This window comes from Scheffersomyces spartinae (assembly GCF_019049425.1).
Source record: "Scheffersomyces spartinae strain ARV_011 chromosome Unknown scaffold_5, whole genome shotgun sequence".
NCBI lineage: Eukaryota > Fungi > Ascomycota > Pichiomycetes > Serinales > Debaryomycetaceae > Lizanozyma > Lizanozyma spartinae.
Window position 1 is genome coordinate 423,655 of NW_025065052.1, and position 18,808 is coordinate 442,462.

At 38.2% G+C, this 18,808-nt stretch overlaps 5 protein-coding genes across 5 annotated transcripts; 2 read left to right on the plus strand and 3 right to left on the minus strand.

The window, feature by feature from the left end:
- Positions 1 to 3,926: 3,926 nt before the first annotated feature.
- On the plus strand, positions 3,927 to 6,233 carry RAP1 (DNA-binding transcription factor; the record flags this gene model as incomplete). Its single annotated transcript, XM_043194815.1, has 1 exon — positions 3,927 to 6,233. The coding sequence occupies one exon, from the start codon at positions 3,927 to 3,929 to the stop codon at positions 6,231 to 6,233; it is 2,307 nt and encodes a 768-aa protein (XP_043050566.1).
- Positions 6,234 to 7,844: 1,611 nt separating this feature from the next.
- MP65 (putative family 17 glucosidase) lies at positions 7,845 to 8,888 on the minus strand (the record flags this gene model as incomplete). Its single annotated transcript, XM_043194816.1, has 1 exon — positions 7,845 to 8,888. One exon carries the CDS (start codon positions 8,886 to 8,888, stop codon positions 7,845 to 7,847), a length of 1,044 nt encoding a protein of 347 aa, XP_043050567.1.
- Positions 8,889 to 10,979: 2,091 nt separating this feature from the next.
- KQ657_004134 (ubiquitin-specific protease) lies at positions 10,980 to 14,984 on the plus strand (the record flags this gene model as incomplete). Its single annotated transcript, XM_043194817.1, has 1 exon — positions 10,980 to 14,984. One exon carries the CDS (start codon positions 10,980 to 10,982, stop codon positions 14,982 to 14,984), a length of 4,005 nt encoding a protein of 1,334 aa, XP_043050568.1.
- A 5-nt stretch (positions 14,985 to 14,989) lies between these two features.
- Positions 14,990 to 15,817, minus strand: KQ657_004135 (putative pantetheine-phosphate adenylyltransferase; the record flags this gene model as incomplete). The annotated part of the gene is made up of 1 exon (XM_043194818.1): positions 14,990 to 15,817. The coding sequence occupies one exon, from the start codon at positions 15,815 to 15,817 to the stop codon at positions 14,990 to 14,992; it is 828 nt and encodes a 275-aa protein (XP_043050569.1).
- Positions 15,818 to 15,966: 149 nt separating this feature from the next.
- Positions 15,967 to 18,627, minus strand: KQ657_004136 (uncharacterized protein; the record flags this gene model as incomplete). Its single annotated transcript, XM_043194819.1, has 1 exon — positions 15,967 to 18,627. The coding sequence occupies one exon, from the start codon at positions 18,625 to 18,627 to the stop codon at positions 15,967 to 15,969; it is 2,661 nt and encodes an 886-aa protein (XP_043050570.1).
- Positions 18,628 to 18,808: the final 181 nt, after the last annotated feature.

Sequence of the window (18,808 nt, forward strand, 5' to 3'; positions counted from 1 at the left end):
CGGTATTCTACGAAATAGCTGCCAGGGTTTATTCTTGTATTAATGAAGAATACGATAACATTTCCATTTTATTTTATTATATTCTGGATCTTACCTTGTTATATTTTGCTTATACTCATTATGTATTATTTCTCTCTGGGACTCTCACCATTGATACTTCTTATAAATAGATTCAGTTCATTATTTTAACCATGATACACATGCACACATACTAGAACGGATACTTAAACGCAGATTTACCCGTTCTCGACCTTAAACAAAAGTCCGCACATTCGGAAGAGTCCCACTCAGATGAATCTGAACGTTCAACAGAACATTTAATATTATTGGCTGGCTTACGCATCAACTTGTATGCATTGGTCGGTAGATAAAGTGCGAATGTTTACAACCAGGTTTTAGAGTTAATACGAACGGCAAATATTTAACTGAATGAGGAAATTTGATATCCGATCCACAAAGTTAGTATAAGCCCGCTCACTAATAAAGCAGTGGTCTAGACTGAAGACATCCATAAGATTTTTATAGAGTTTGAATTAACACTTCTGGTCGTAATTAAACCCACATCGATCCTAAAAACGTAGTGGGATACTGAAACATCTTGCAATTGGTTGATGAAAACGATAAATTTCACTCTAGTAGAATCAGGCCTTGTACTATTGTAGATAACGAATAAACCCTTATGTTGTAGCTGGTATTATATAGACTTTAATGCTCAACTTTGAATAGCCCTCAAAAGAGCATTTGCTCGAGCGATATGAGCAATCTCCCTTGGTTGACGAGACATCTTTTGAGCCACGAAAGAAAAGAGAACACAACTACCTAAGAAGCCCAATAAGTTGAAGAATGCCATTCTTGAATAAGAGCGTTCTTCCTCCTCCGTTCTAAATGACGTAAAGATACGACGAATACTATCAAGGATCATTGTTTTTTAGTGGGGTGGCTCCACTGTATTACTTGCTGATCAAGCTGTTTTACTTGATGTTCAAACAAATCATTACAAACCGATGCACGAGTGGCGCGCGCACGGATCGAACCTGTGACAAAACTATAACATCAAGTATGATAATGTAAAAAGTAAGCACAGACATCTCCCACAGTCGATGATCGGTATCGGGTGCCTAAACCACAAGGATTTAAGTTCGCATATTGCACTCAATAGTACTTCTGATAACAGAAGCACCAACCGTCCGTAGCGATGCACATTCCCATAACAGAATCAAATTCCATTGTGTATTTCTTATGGCATCGCACGTATGCTTTCGCATGTTGAAGTTCTCAAGAACTAACGTTAATGAAGGACTAGTCCAACATTAACAGTTCGGACGGAGCGTTTCACCGAATTTCCCACCCGTATTATAATGTCTTTTTGTAGACGGGTAAATGCGAATTCGCTGCGAGGGACGTCGTGGTGCCACCAACTATGCCAAAAGGAATGAAATAGTCACTTATAACATAAGTATGATGACCACATTGAATCAGAGGTCATGCTAAAAGGTAACATTAGTCAATGAAGATACACTTGATACTCCAAAAGCTCCATTATGGAGTCAACTAACCCCGTCTACCCCCGTCTACCGACCCGCCAGAGCTTTTGCACAGCTCTTTTGAGCCACTGTAGGGAATCGCACCCCCCCCTTGGCAAATGATTTCTTGAACATTTTACCTTCTAAAAACCCCAGCTCCAGTAGGCGCTATGTATTGCTTGACTACTTAGGAGCGTAAATCTCCTTCCTATTCTCCTTCTGGACATGCCATTCGCCAGCCCCACATCAATGGGCGCCAACCTATACCAACCATTTCAACTTCAGATCGAATTTGGATCCTACCTACAATGTAAATTGATAAGAGTGAGGATTCTTCAACTTTAATTACTCTTCAACCATCCATTTATATTTTAGATAAAGAAAATCAGAAACCCCAAAACACCAAAAAGAGCATGAAAACAGAAGATAATCAAACAATAGATAATGCCACAGATAATCAGAAAATTCATTATGTTATTTCCAAGTTGGTTGCTATAAAGCAGAAATCTCAGGCTTTGACTATTTTCTCTTATGCCGACTCCGCTAAGCTGAAAGCCCAGGATAAGCCCAATTTAACCGCGTCCGGCACTTCAAGGCCAAATGCATCAGCAAAACCTCCCCTAACCAATATTGACAAGTTGTTGTTACATTTAGAGCACTCTATAGTACTATTATTTAGTCCTGAGTGGTTTTCCCACTAATATATGGTATCTTTCTAAAAAGACAGAATATTTCAATAGAAAAAGGCCTTTTTCAACCCTAATATAGGGTGGAAGACGGTGCAATATGGTGTTTAAGTAGTATATTCATAGCTTTATACCATATCACTATATCATTCTAGGTAGTTTCCAGTAGTGTATGTTTATTGAATGCAAGTAAAGTAAACTGCTACTTCGTAGGAACCATTTCACGTAACAAATTATATATAGAATGTTTATATGAGATTCTAATTGAGCCTATCAATGTAATAGAATTCAACAGAAACTCATAAGTTAATCATAAAATTCAACAGAAACCCGTAAGTTAATTAGAAATATTAATTGCGACCTTAGGTCGAAGACTAGACAGATTCTGCGATAAAACCTATGCCACTACTAGAAACGAAAAAGGCGAAGAAACCTCATCCATATCTACTTGAACCTATTAATGTTACACCTATTCATAACAAGAAACTTACTGAAACTATAGCAACTATTTGAGCTGATATAGCTAATGATTAAGAGTATCATAGATAATAAACCAGTTACGACTATCCAGGACAAAGTGCAGGGTATATAAAAATTTTCAGCATATGATCAGTATTTACTTCGGGGGTTACCTTGGTTTCTGTATAGAGCTGTTATGGAAAGTTATTATGTTCTTACCCTACTTTACTTTCATTGAACTATTTTATTCTTAGTTAGTTATATTATATGAGTTCAATTAATAATCCTGTCCCTAAAGAAGACTAGAGTTGGAACCCGCTAAATTACGAACTCCGATGTCATCACGTGAGTCTATTTGCTCGGTTTCACCGTTGCTAAATACTGGAGAAGATAATGGTAATAACTCCCATACTCAAACAGCCACTGTTAAAGATTTGACGGCACCAAACATTAGAGGAGTCAATAATAACCGTGTGACTCATCAGTTGATATCAACACGTATGGTCCTCATGCTTTTTTGACAGTTTTTCTTTCATTTTCATGCGGCTACTTTGCATTCAAGGTTGTAATACTTCGAGGTTTATCTTGGGATTCAGATCTATGGTAGACAGTTACCAGTTCTATTTTGCTCCTTTTAATATCTATGGGTTTCTATCGCGTTTCCAACCTAACAGTTACGGGACTCTGGGTTTTCTGAAACTTGGGTGCAAATAATCCAAATACTAGGACTGATGCAAACGTGTGACAATGCATATAGGTATGGTATTCTGGGTAGTGATCATCATAAATCGAGTACATTAACTAGTATTGAAATCGCCAATGCTACAAATCAGTAGTAGTTCCATCGGTTACTCGAATGGGAATTCAGTTCCTACTTCTACCACACCGTTGTACGTAATTATCATTGTCTGTTTCCAAGAGTATACGATTCATAGATCAATTACGGCCACAATTCTTCAAGTAATCTTCAACGATACACTACCTCAACCATCTATTCGGGTTCTAGGAACTTACAGTAGTGCAACCGATCCACGTTTCGGGCAGGTCTAGCATGCAGTACCGCGCAAATCACGAATTCATAAAAAACAAAAAGGAAAAATTCATTTGCAACAGAACCCCCAGACATCCCAAGTTGTCAACACCCAACATTGAACATAGCACAACAAATCACATTAAAACATAACTTAACTTACAACATATTGCTCCATAGTGAAAGAAACATATACCGATATACGTAACTTATACACGTTTTGCGAGCATGATGTCAACGTCCAGCAAGGCCAAACAGGAAGGCCAATTCCAGTTTGATCAACAGCTTGCCTTCTATATCCCTGCGGAAGAAGCTAAAGAATTGATGCCCCCCCTTTTAGCTCATGGAGGGAAATGTACACTTAAACTCCCTTCGGAGGATTATGACGGTAATAAGAATAACGTGGTGGTAATTAGTGATCGCAAACGAAGAATTGTGTACAAACATCCCTTCCCTGTTGACGGTGGTGATAAACCATTCCGCAATTATCTCAAGACATTTCTGCTGCAATATATAAGAGATTGTATTGATCGGAATGAAACTATCTATGATTTGAGCCAATACGAAAATTCATATAAGGCCGCTGTACGTTTTACTCCTCATGAAGATGAGTACATTTTGGAAAGAGCAAGAAGGGAAAGTCATCAAATGAATAGTCATCTGTGGTTTGTAGAGTTGGCAAATGCCCCTGAAATGGGCGATCATACTGGTGAGAGTATCCGGTCTCGTTTCCGTCGATTTTTAAAACCAAGATTAGGATATGTATTTCAATTGGATGAAAAGAATGAACCAGTGAAAGACCAAAATGGTGAATTCATTCGTGTTCCTGTTGACGAATATCAAATGAAGATTCCCTTCACTTCTAAAGATGATTATTTATGTTGTCATTATATTCTTGAAGAAGAATTCAGAGCAAAGAAGGCTTTTGGTAATGCTTCCCAAATTCACCTTGAAAGAAATGCTAAGCTAACTACATCCAGTTTTGGAGCATTCAGAAGATTGAGTAAGGTTTCGGGTACTAGACATACATTAAACTCCTGGAGAGACAGATATCGTAAGTACTTGAATCCATTTGGTGTTTCCAATTACAAACAATACTACGAGAGATGTTTGGAAAAGGGTCAAACACCAATGGCAGTTCATATTGCTCCACCATTTGATAGCAAAGAATCAACACCATCAGTGGATGACAACATCTTTGCTGCACATCAACAACAAACTCTCCAAGGTGGGGAACTTTCGACAAACACTATATCAACCTCAGCTGCTAGTGTAGCGGCCGCTGCAGTGGTTGCAGCCGCTGCAGACAAGGACACATCCATGTCTGATGAAATGGAGGATTCTGAACCCTCGCTGGAACCTCCAACAAAGCAGAAAAGAACAAGAGCTCAGATGGGTTTAGGAAATCAGACAATACATGGTGCTCAAGTTCAATCAGCAGATTTGATTCGTAGATCTAAGAGAGCACGCGGTTTGCCACCTTCACTTGCTGTTGCTTCGGAAACTGTTATGGAAACCAAGTTAACCGAAGAGATTTTGTCACCTCCTGTTGAAGTGCACGCTGAAGATGGTGCTCAAGAAGAAGTAGTAGAAGAAGAAGAAAAAGAAGAAGAAGGAGAAGAGGAAGAAGAGGAAGAAGAAGAAAAAGAAGGAGAAGGAGAAGAAGAAGAACAAGATGAAGGAGAAGAAGGAGAAGAAGAAGGAAAAGAAGAAGCACAAGAAGCACAAGAAGCACAAGAAGGTGAAGCGGTCGAACCAGCAGAAGGAAACCAAAAAAACGAAGACGAAGATGATGATGAGGAAGAGAATAGAACTGTTGAAGCATCGAAATCTGAATCACCCGACTTGAGCCGTGTGGCAGGAACAGATATAGAGGAAGGTGAAATTGTACTAAAGAAAGAGAATCTCGAATCTGAGGCAGAAAAGGATACAGCTACCCCAATCATCTATGTTCGAATATCAGCCGGGAGCGATGAATACATACCTCTTGCTGCTGGTTACGTACTGGAGTGGATTCTGAGAGGTAAACTTTTTCTGAAGAGTTTCGAGTTGACCAATGAAACTACTACCAAGTTAGAGGCATTGAGGCAGCATACAGATGATGCTTATGAAGTGATTCAAACATTAAAGGTCCTTGGATTCAAGAAACAATTATTACATCACTTACTTATGGCTTCAAGTGGGTCAGTAACAGAATTAGTTGAGGCTGCAATTTTTATCGTCAAACGGATGCTTAAACATGCGACATCACTTCCTCGGGTAAAATTTTCTAGTGTAATACGTGTGAAGAAGGTTCCGGGATTATGGAATCATGCTTATGACGACATAGTGTATGCAAATACACAAGCCATAATTGATGCTGCGAGAAACGAGAATCATAAGTCGGTTAGAGGGAAACTATTGGTTGAACTTGTCAAAGGAGTTGAAGGTTTACCAGTAGGACTTACTGTGGGCCAAACAGTAGATCGGATCCGGTTCCTCGATGCCTATTATGGACGACAAACTTTACCAGACAATTTCCTTCTCCAAGAATAAGGAACCTACGACCAATGAATTGCGTTTTCTTGTACAACATTTGGCCGAAGAGTCGGGTTGTCTGTTACCACATCCCCCCTGGCTACACCTGTGAGTTATTAGTTTACTACTTTGGTATAGTTGAAAGACAGAGAACGTGCATTTTGTATCATATTACCTTTTGAGACAAATTGGGGCCTTTGTTTAGGACATTTTATTACCATGACAACACTGTTGTCGTTTAGGAAGAACACATACCTAGTCTGGATGCCGAAAAGCCGAGCTGCATTAGGGATGAGGTTGAGTTATGCAGCTGTCTGATAGACACTTGAGTAGACCAAACTAGCCAATTAACCTAACAAATACGAACTACCATGCGATGAGTGTTCATCGCTTCCAGCAAGCACCACTTAGAATAGTACACTATAACAATTACTACGAGTGGTTGATGTGCTCTAAATGTTGTTTACCATTTAGCCAATTAAAACCTATTTGTTTATACACACTGAAAGTAATCGAAGGGGGACGGAAGGTCTAGACCAGATCTTTTGAACAAAAGTGTTACCAAATCAGGAAGGGCTTTCGTTTCCGGTATTGCAGCGAGATCTTGGAGATCTATGGAAAAAGATAATTTGTAGATGTCTGCAATATTTAATTTCTATGAAAGCAAACTTTATTAAATAATTTTCTCAATGATGACGGCTATGGCTTGGTGGAGAACGGTGATAAAGAGTCTAGTCGAATCAACTAGAGTCGTCGTCTTATATTTATCAAGGCTTATATTATGTCAAAGATAATTTGTATACTATTACTACACCAAAAATATTACCATTTTTTGTCTGTCTGATCCTGACCGGTTACTTGTTTCCTATTTAGGGCAAGATGGAACACGATTTTCAAATCGCTTTTTTCTTCTTTTCTTCTTAGCCACACTAAGTAGTAACACACGTGACTCAATGAAGAAAGAATGCCAAGGGTGTACTCTAAGTGTACGGCATGTAAAAAAGGTTAAAAAACTTGTTTGTGTAACTTTTCATGGAAGAGGTAGGTTACCTTTCAAATTGTAAGCCTCGAAGTGACAATTGAATATCTTACATACCCCCGGAAATACACAATAAAAGAGTTACACCTAAGAAGTCTTAGTTATACTTTAGATTAGCTTTTCTCCTAAACTCATGCTATTCCACGTATCTAAGAAAAACAATCGATGTTCAACAAACTCCTTTTCTAGAACGTGTGTGTACCGAAATGGGTCTAAAAAATATTGAGCCCCAAGCACGCCCAGATTTACAGGCTAAGTAAAGGTATCAAATTTTCAATGGCTTACATTTCAGTTTACAGGTTCACTAGTGAAATAAGCGTATATTCAGATATGCTACCAAGTACATAAAAATGGGTATCAACCTCTAATATATTCCGGGGATAGCAATCACCATATGCGAAGACAACGGGAAGAAAACAACGGAAAAAGTAGCAGTAGTGTTCGAGAAGAACGATATTGATAGAACATAAAAAAAATAGTATAGAGTCAAGCCAAACCCAAAGGGTCTGTTGCTCTACACGGTTAATAAAAAAAAAACCACAAGACAAAAAACAAATCGACGACTTTTGTAGATTGATAAATTAATCCATTTAGTTCAAGATACCCCAGTACTTTTCAGCATTGAAAGGGCCATTAGCTTTCCAGAGATCGTTGAAAGCGTTGAACAAGATACAAGAGTCACCGGCAGAAGCCTTGATGGAAGAGATAGCAGCAGATTGGTTAGCTTCAGAGGGGACACACTTGTTGTTGGCATCACCTCTTGATGGCCAACCGGTTTCAGTGATGAAAACATCCTTTTTACCTCCACAAGCGGACCAGACTCTTTGAATTTGTAAGAGAACCCAAGCACCAGCATCTGGAGCTTCAACGTTACCGTCAAAGAAAGCGTGAGCATTAACAGCCATGTAATCGGAGAATTCACACAAACCAGGGTTGTTGATGACAGCAATAAAAGTGTCAACAGAGACAATTGGACCAGAGTAACCAGCAGCAGTCAAAGCAGACTTGGCAGTGGAAACATATTGACCAATTTGAGAAACGGAAGCAGAACCAGAGTTAACCAATTCGTTACCGACAGAAATGGTGTAGATGTTATCCCAACCACCGTCAGTAGCTTCAACAGCAGATTTGATGGTGGAAACAGCTCCGGAGATGTCACTGACATCAAAGATACCTTGGAAAATCTTTTGACTAGAAGATTTAGCAGCCAAGACGTTAGGAACTTGGTTACAGTCGACACCGTACAATCTGATGATATCGAAACCACTTAATTGGGAAACATCAGATTTGACTTCACTGGCAGACTTACAAGTACCATCGGCGTTGTAAGGAGAGTAAGTAATACCCTTAGCACCTGCAGCACCGGAGGAGCCACCAGTGTAGCTGGAACCGGAGGAGGAAGAAGCGGCAGCAGAGGAAGCAGATCCAGCAACAGAAGTACCAGCAACTGCAGAGGTAGCCAAAGTAGTTGGGACGGAGGCTGGAGATTCAGCAGTGGTGGTGGCAGCCTGAACGTTACCGTCGACAGTGACCCAGTTGGTGACAGTCACGACAGCTCTCTTGGCTTCGTGGTGTTGGTGGTGGTCGTGTTGGTGTTCTTGAGGAAGAGGAGAAGCGGCCACAGCGACTGCCATAGCGGCGATTTGAACGAGGGAGTTAAACAACATAATAAAAGGAAAGTCTACTTAAAGATCGGAATGGGTAATAATTAGGTCCAGAGTAAAAAACAACGTCTATCCAATTTGATAAAGGATTGAAGGAACGACTAATTAGATAGTGTTGTAATATGATATCGGGATAAAGAAAAAGAGATAAAAAAATAGCTTTCTAAAAAATCTCAATGGACTTTTAATAATAAAATATAATCGTGTTAGCAACCACCCAAAAGTGTTTGAGATTTGGGTCGTTTCATTTTTTGTTTTCGTTTTTTGCGACTTCGGGAAGGGGGTACTGTATGCCGTCCGACACGACACCAAGAAAAGTCTGAACACATGAGAAAATCCGGGGGTTTGTGCGAGGGTAAAACGAGGATAGGAGTCGTGTATCGGGAACACACGTGCATCGATTACATCATTATCAATACCAATGCTGAGTACTGTTGATACAATCTAGTAGTTCTGATGTTAAGCCACTGGTTGATGTTTCACAGGTATCGTTATTCACTCAAATACTGTAGTGGTGAAGAACTTAATTTTAACTAATCGTATAAGCTTCCTCCTTGGTGTGACGATAAGGACGTCATGGAAGTGCGATTGGATAAGTAGCTGTAATATATGATGCCTATGGAAGTAGTTATTAGCAGTTTCTCTAGTAGTAGTATATGATCTTTTTTTCTTGAAAGAAATTCTCCATTTATTCTTATACTTGTTATATGAATTTAAACGTCCTATATCATGCTGGAAGATAAATGTATCAATGGATTATTGCTACTGCTTGAGTTTGTTTGAATTTACGCAACTATAAATACCATATCTTAATACAAATTGAAATGCTATGAAGTTTCCAAAAATCATTATAAATATTTAGCTCTTCACGATATTTATCACTACAATCGGTTCATTTATTATGATGCTAGCTAATTCACTATCACTATCACTATCACTTCCTAGCAGCCTTAGTTGTCAATCTTAATACAAGATTTGATATGCTTAGTAAATAAAAAGATGGTTATTCATATAAACTATTAAAAAGCAGACATTGAATATGTGGATATTCATTCACATTTGAATATACCCAGAGTAATACGTAATTTTCTGATTTTGTTTATAAGACAGCAACTTCTTTACAAATACACATCAGGTGCTAAAGATTTGAATTGTATAGAACAACAATGGTCCAACTAAACGGAAATATTTCTTTGAGCAATGTGGCTAATTCAGTCTATGGCACTTCCTTTTGGGTGCAAATTAGATGTTACACTCTTTGGTGGTAGACTAGAGTACGTCACAAATTGGCCAATATTATTCAGAGATGTCTACACCTTCAATTACATAACAACACAGAACACTTTACTGTACATCATTCTTCATACCGCTGCTAATTGCTTGCGGTTAAAATATAGTAATCAGCACTAGTAGAAGGTAAACCATAACTATTATGCATATGGCCCTTGCAATTGCTATTATGCTATCAATAGCAACACAAGAGGTTCGAAAGCTTAAATTTAGGCATTCATGGCTGCTCTTGAGTGATAATGTTTATACCACAAGGTATAACAATTAATACGCAACAATACATTGGTGTTTAAGGTAGTAGTACTTCAAGTTCATAGAATACTACTATGACTCTTACAATATGATCTATCGGTAGCATTAAACTAGATTCTTGGTACGATTCAATTACATTCTCGTCAAAAATACTTCGTTAATAAGTACATGGACAGACCTTATAGTACCACTCAGTTCAGGATGCTTGATTTGTTCTGAGCCACACACGACTCCCTAGAATACCCCTTGCGGTTTCGTTTGATTTCTCAAATCAACCTAACCCCCTTTTATAAGTCCACCGTTTACTAATACCATACTATATATATCATCTACAACTCAATCGGTGTTGTGATCTGATATAGGTTAGCTGCTGTCTGCAATTATCAAGAAAATCGATCAATTGATCTTTCTTTTGTGTGACGTAACAAGTAGTCGCCTACTAAATCTGACAGACCACTTTGGTTGGAACCTTGAAACAATTGGCGCTTAATGACCTCGGTTGATCCACTTGATAATACCATGCATGTGGACCACCATCAGGAAACGGTTGAAGTTGAGGTGAAGAAACATAAAGGCGAGACAAATGACGGTAGGGATGCTTTTAGTGAGGGAGTAGTTTTGGAGACTGAAGTGCATAAGGATGATGAAGAAGGAGAAGATGATGATGACGATGATGAAGAAGATGATGATGACGAAGAAGAAGAAGAAGAGGAAGAAGAAGAAGAAGAAGATGATGAATATGAAGATGAAGTGGAAATAGAAAAAGATTACATGGGTTTATCCCTTCCTTCAATCAATAGCAATGCAACAGATGCGACTACTTATGTTTCTTCAGATACCAAAAGATCCATTAAGCATTTCCCAATTGCTACAGACCAAAAGGGTCTAACAGAGAAATATCTCAAGCCAGTTAGAGATTACCCAAAATATACCGAAAAAATGTTTACATGGCTGATTGAAAATTGGCAAGATATGAAGCAAGATTCTGAAAATGAACTGTTCCGTTCTGAACGGTTTGAATTGGCTGGTTTCGAATGGGATATTCTTGTCTTTCCAACAGGGAATAAGTATAATGCCGTAGCCGTTTATTTGGAACCCCACCCTAAAAGTACACCACCAATTGAGTCGTCAAATGGTGAAACATTAGAACCTCCAAAGGAAGATTGGTATGTATGTGCTCAATTCATATTACAAATGTGGAATCCTGACCATCCAGAAGTGAATATGCCTCTTTCTGCTTATCATAGATTCACTCAAAGTGCAACTGACTGGGGTTTCAGTACTTTTATTGATGTGAAACATATGTATAGTCCAATTACTCGTTTGGGACACACTCACCCATTATTAGCGGATGGATCTCGAATTAATATCTCCACTATAGTTAGAGTTATTGATGACTCTTCAACAGGTATGCTCTGGCATAATTTTAACAACTATAATAGCAAAAAGGCAACGGGATACGTTGGTTTAAACAATCAAGGTGCAACGTGTTATCTTAATTCATTGTTGCAGTCTTATTTCCATACTCGATGGTTTCGTAAATTGGTGTATCAGATTCCAACTTCATCAAATGATGATTCAGCATCTTTTAATCTTCAAAAGATTTTTTACTTATTACAAACATCACCAGACCCAGTGGGCACCATGGAATTAACCAAATCGTTTGGCTGGCACGGAGCAGATGCTTTCACACAACATGATGTTCAAGAGTTGAACCGTATTCTCATGGATAGATTGGAAATGGCAATGGTTGGCACTGGTGTGAATAGCAACGGAGGCCTCGATAACAACAACAACGGTGGGTTATTTGAAGGAGACTCACGTAAAAAGAGAGAATTGCAATCAATATTTGTTGGGAAAATGAAATCATATATTAAATGTGTTAATGTCAACTATGAATCTTCCCGTAGAGAAGATTTCTGGGATATTCAACTTAATGTCAGAGGGTTTCCTAATCTTGCGGCAAGTTTTCAAAATTATATTGCTACTGAAATGCTTGAGGGAGAAAACAAATATCAGGCTGGTGATGAATTTGGATATCAAGATGCTAAAATGGGTGTAGTGTTTGAACATTTCCCTCCTGTTTTGCATTTGCAATTGAAGAGATTTGACTTTATGATTGACGATTTGGTCAAAATTGATGATTTTTATGAATTCCCCGATAAGATTGACTTGCAACCTTACTTGGACGAAGAGTTACCTCAAGAGATTTTGAGTGAAAACTGGATGTACAAATTACATGGCGTATTAGTTCATCAAGGTAGTATTACCAATGGGCATTACTACACAATGATCAAGCCTAAGGATAAGGATGAATGGTTTAGGTTCGATGATGATAGAGTTTGGAAAGTAACACCCCATGAAGTATTTGATGATAATTTTGGTTCTCCTGAAATCACTCAACAGGAGTATATGCGGATGACCAGAGCAGAGCAAACCGAGAATGTTATCCGAAGAGCCACCCTGGCTTATATGTTGGTCTATTACAGAGAACTGAAACTTGACCAAATCTTATTACCAGATTTGGACATCGAGGCTAAATATACTCCTAAGCATATACCTCAACAAATTGAACTCCAAGCAGAGAACTTGAAACGACAGGAACAATTGCGTCAAGAACAATTGTACTATACCTATGGGAAATATATTACTCTTGAAAATGTGAAGAATCATGTCAACAACTTTGATTTGTATAATGATCCCACACCTCAGAACCAAATCTTTTTTGATAATGATGACTTAGACAACTATCACAAATTTAAGATCAAGAAGGCAGCCAATTTCCAAGTGTTGTTAAAAGAATTTGAACAGCTATTAGGTAACAACCAATTTTCTTTGGTGCCAATTATTCACAGGTCAAACCGTACAAACAGATGTAATGTACCTTTAAGTCCTCATGATGAGAGAGTGGAGAATAAAACCATTTCCCAGATTTACGATGCGGTTTTCAACAACAAATACGATGAGTTTCTCTTTTTCGTTTTGGAAAAAGGTAAGGGCATAAACCTTGTTAGATCTGAGGACGCAAATGATAATTTGGAATCTCCACTCAATGATGTGAATAATATTCTCATATTTATCAAACTATTTGACGGAGTTGATAAATTGCTGGGGCTCACACATATTATCGTGTCTACTGATGCTCAAATTTCCACAATTTTTGATCCGCTTAAAGGTTTGTTGAAGCTACAACCACTGGATGAATTTGAAGTGGTTGAAGAGTTTTCCCCAATAAAGATCAACTCAATTGATCCGTCGATGTCGTTTGCAAAAACAGAATTATCTAATGGTGACATTTTATCAATACAAGTGAACCCTAAATCTGCAAAAGTTCACATAAAGGATCACTACAAGTTCCTTCTTACGAGGTTGCATGTATTGGTTAGACCGTTGAATGCCCTCGAAGCTGATGAAGAAGATAGTGATTTTGTGGATGATCAGACAGAGAAAAGAATAATGGATATTGACAACAACAACGATAGCGAAAGAACTAAAATCGAGGAGGGCATTGACGAGAACATGGAACAAGATGCTGTTGCTAAAACAGTTGATATGTGGGTTTCTATTTCCTACACTTATTCTCAATTTGCCCAAGTGATAGGTGAACGTTTGAAACTTAATCCTGAGTTTCTTCGATTGTTTATTGTCAACCATCAAGGCATAAGATATCCACTTAAATCTACGCATTCTTTGTCATACTTCTTTTCGAAGCTAGCACCGATCAGTCAAATAACTACATTTGAATACGAGGTTCTCAATATTCCCTTTAAGGAGTATGAAACATTAAAGCTGGTTAAGATACATTGGTTGACGTCGATTATGAACTACCAGGTCTTTGAACTTCTTGTTCCTAAACAGGGAACTGTTAACCAATTGATTGATAAGCTTGTTAGTAAATTGAACATACCAAAGGATAAATGGCATGATATACTACTCTGGGCCGGGCTCAACCATAATTATTATGGGTTTGTTAAATTCAACAGCTCCTTAGAGTCAATTGAAGACAAATTGGACTTATATTGTGGTATTTACCCCAACGAGGTTCAAGCTTTTGAAGAATATGGATTTATCACCAGATATCAAGGACAAACAGACAAGGAAATTGAAAATGAAGCAGCCGAAAATGACCCTATTGAAGATGAGGTCATAGCCAAAGAAAATGAATCTTGTAAAGTTTTCAAAGAGAGAATGAATTTATTACCTGTTTTCCATTTCCACAAAACTTCCAGTTACCATCACGGAGTTCCCTTTGTATTTATTGTTTTCCCAGATGAAAAGTTTGAAGATACTAAAGCCAGACTTCAAAGAAAGTTGGGTTTGGGTCAACAGGCAATGGAAAAGATTAGATTTGCATTACTGGATTTCGAGAATAAGGGTAAGTATTTGGACAGTAAGATTGAAAGTACTTTTGTTCTTTTCAATGAAATTGAAAAGCTGGAATCTGGATTGAATTTGGCTTTAGATCATCCTGATAGGACACCTAAGAAGCAGTCACAATATGATCGGGGGATTTCCATCAAATAAAATGATCAATTACCATATTTCTTCTTATATTCTGCTTTCCTAATATCTGTTGAACTCAATTTCCCCTGCCAACTATTAGAGACATCTGCGTTCTCTGAACCAATGACCTTAATAGCAATGACATCTAGTTGGGGGAACCCCTTTTGCTCACGATACTTATTGACATAATCTCCTCCTTTGATGCTTTCCCCACTCACAATCAAGGTATTGATATCCTTTACAAACCCCGTGGGTCCACAAATGTCGTTTATCTCATAGATTTGATAGTTTATGGGAATCTTTAGGCGTTCGATGAAGTTTATCACCCGGTTCATCCGAACTTCAAATGACTCCAATACTTCACTATATTTCTTATTCTTCAAGAGCTCGGCTCCGGTGATGCCAATTATCAAATATGTATATGAAACATATATTGCCAGGGAAAGTAGTATTTTATGCCCATCATGAAGATGATCAAAAGTGCCCCCCACGGCCCCCACAGAGTAAGTATGCGGGCTACTACTCTTCTGCTCCGATAAGAAACTGTCTTTATTCAAAGGCAACGGACTACCGCCGTCTACTTTTTCACCTAGATCTTGAACTTGATCATGACCGTTGTCCGTTGCACTCTTCCGATGGAACAAGATATCTATCTCTACCTGGTAATCGGGAACCAAGGTTCGCGTGTAACTATAGTACTTGGCCAATATATAGTTCAATTCTTCAACCAGTTGTATATGTTTCCCTATCGTTAATGTTACGTGAGAAACCTTTTGGCCCGCCAATTGGTCCCGGATATACCCAGAGTACTCATATTTCAAGGGATCCGCAAGTGTAAGTTGTTTAGAATTCATGTCTGTTAAATAATAATAGTGTTACCGACTAAATGTATTTTCTATGTACATCATTAAAAGGAAAAGTACTCCCTATCTATATACAAGCATTGTAAAATCGTGTACCAACCATATTATAAAGTATAATAGTGTCTGATTGATCATAAGTACTACCGACCTGTTCCAAGCTTCAACTTTAAATAAAGATATTTCTGTCTCATATACCACTCCTTTTCTGAAGGGTCTTTCTTTGTCTTCCATTTGGCGTATTGTGCTGGTGTAACTGTGGAAAGTGCCTTGATTCCATTGCATAATTTAAAGCCTTGCTGCTTCTTTTGCGTATCTTTATAGAAGTCAGTCACATATGCAATGGAAGGTTCTATTGTCTGATTAAAATACTCGCTTTCCTCTTCCAGACAAAGTTCTTTAGGCTTGTAGAACATTATACCACATTTAAGAAACCATTTATGAGTCTTGAGCAATTCTTCAGGACCGGCTTTCAAGACTTTAACATTGTAAAGTCGGGCAAGAAACTTGTCGACAAATTTTGTCAAGTTAGGGTTCTCAATGTTATAGAATTTCCGATTCCCGACACTTAAATTGTAGTTTGCATAGAAACAGTTCATTATCAAGTCAAACCCATCCATAATCTTCCATATTCTACTGCATGGTAATGCATCTTGTTCCTCAATGCTATCATTATCCTTATTATCTTTGTCTTGAAGACGATGGTACTCACACCAGTAATTCAATTCACTCATAATTGCCGACAAAATATGGTCTTGGAAGTAGTCAATGTCCAATCTTTCTGTCATAGTGACATAAGTACAGAAATCAATTATAGATTGGTATGAAGTCGTACCGTCACCTTTGATGCTCGAGAACTTGAAAAGCATGTCGTCAAGAAGCGCTTCATCAATTGCCCGGCCATCCCAATTTCTATTCCTTCTATCCTTATCGAAATCCTTAAGTAATCTTTTAGGATGTTGATAGTAGTTGTATCTTTTAGGAATCACATTGGTATCGGCATTGATCTTTTTCCGCAACCCGGTTCGAACCCTGATCCCGCCATATGTATGGATTGCTTGCCAAAATATATACTTGAGGTCTTGGTATCTTCCAAGCTGGTAGAAACCTTCAAAAACCAATTGAAGTAAGAACGGACTAAGAGGCTTCTTCTTTTTTAAGCCCAGTTTCAAAATGTAACTGTTACTGGGTAACTGTTTCCCGTATTTCCCATTGGTATCCACATATCTTTGATGCAAATAATACAATCGAGATTCCTTATTAGTAGGGCGAGCAAAATCGACCACTGGTCTTCTTCGAACCTCAAACACTGCTGGTACAGATTTGGGTCCAAATGGTGGAGGAAACTGGACTACTGGATTCACCTTGGATTCTAAAATCTCTCCAATTGGAAGTAAATCTTTTTCCTTCACACCAAACTCATTACAAACTTGTGATACCTTTTTGTCGATGATATTCTTAACCTCAGCTTTAGGTATCAAATATTTAGTACTATCGGACCCTTCTAAGGTATCATATAAATCACCAACTTCTGGTGACCAATACTCCAAATACTTCATACCCCGATACACATATGAATAGTGACAAGACTTATAATCTTGACCCGTTCCTAGTTGTTTATTGATAAAACAAGAAACAAACACTCGAGCAAACTTCTTATCTATATCGAGAAGCATATTGTGCATGTTCTTCATATATTTATCCAACTTTTCAGGAAATCGTTCAGCTTCTGATTTAGTTGGAGGCTTGGGGGGAGTGGCAGCCTCAAGAGCTCTGTTTAAAATAGACTCTGCAGTATCAGTTAACTTCTTTTGGATGACCAATAGCTGGAAATATTTTTCATTATCACCAAGTGTTGGATCACGTTGAACCTTCTCAGCTTCTTGAACACAACGATGTCTAACACCTTGTAACAAGATGGTATAGGAATCACCCATGGGTTTCATTAATTTCAAACCTGTTTTAGGTTCGGGTAGAAGGATATCAAAAAGTGACCATGCAATGTCTTGATCATTATCATAGTTTTTAACTGCTAAACTTAAAGCAGCATTAAATTGTTCAATGGTGGGGACTTCCAATTCCAATCCTTCTTTCAATTCCAGGACTTGTGATTTGGTTAAGCCTTTAATGGTTTTAGCATGTTTTATACGTAATTGTTGGAAAATCTCTATAGCATTATGGACCACATCTCTTGGTGCTTCACCCCATTCAAATGACTTAGAAAGACCATCAAATAATCGAACATAAGTATGAGTTGAAGATGGGATCCCCCATTTCTTTCTATTATTAAAACACTTTAAAGCTGCTTTATAATCCCCCTTTTGGAAATGCCATTGCATGATCTCATTCATTGCCATAACCCCATTATCCCCTGCTAATCTTGCTAATTCTTGAGCCCTGATAATGGTATCATCTCTATTTAAGAACTTTTGTACTTCGTCCGTTACAAGGAAAGAATCCTTTATTTGATCTTCACTGCTCCCCAATAATGCCAATAAAAGTCGTTTATCAATAGGCTTGCCTGTGATCTTTCTCACTTCGAGAAGCTTCTTAAAGATCTCAAATGATCTAGTCAGTGTAGGGCTTAGATCTTCCACAGTAACATCTTTCAAATCTATCTTATCCTCATACCGCGTTTGCAATAGCACTAGTAGTTTCCGAGGAGTATAAGGCTGTGGTTTGTTATTATTGAAATGCTTATTGGTGTTACCGCCAGGGAGTTCATCTAGTACTTTACCAGTTTGAGCAAAGTGCTGAAGCTTACTTTTAAGTTTGGATTGGCCGCCAACTCTTGCAGTTGACATCCATCGAAGACTCAACAGTAGAGACACAGCCCGCCGATACATCATGCACACTAATAGTTTTCGTTATCTTCAAGTTTATAAGTAGATGGTACTAATATTTTTTCACACCTAAAAGTTCTCAATCTCATCGAGGCTCTCACACAGTATACAGTTGCCACAAGCATTCTGTCAACTACTTCAT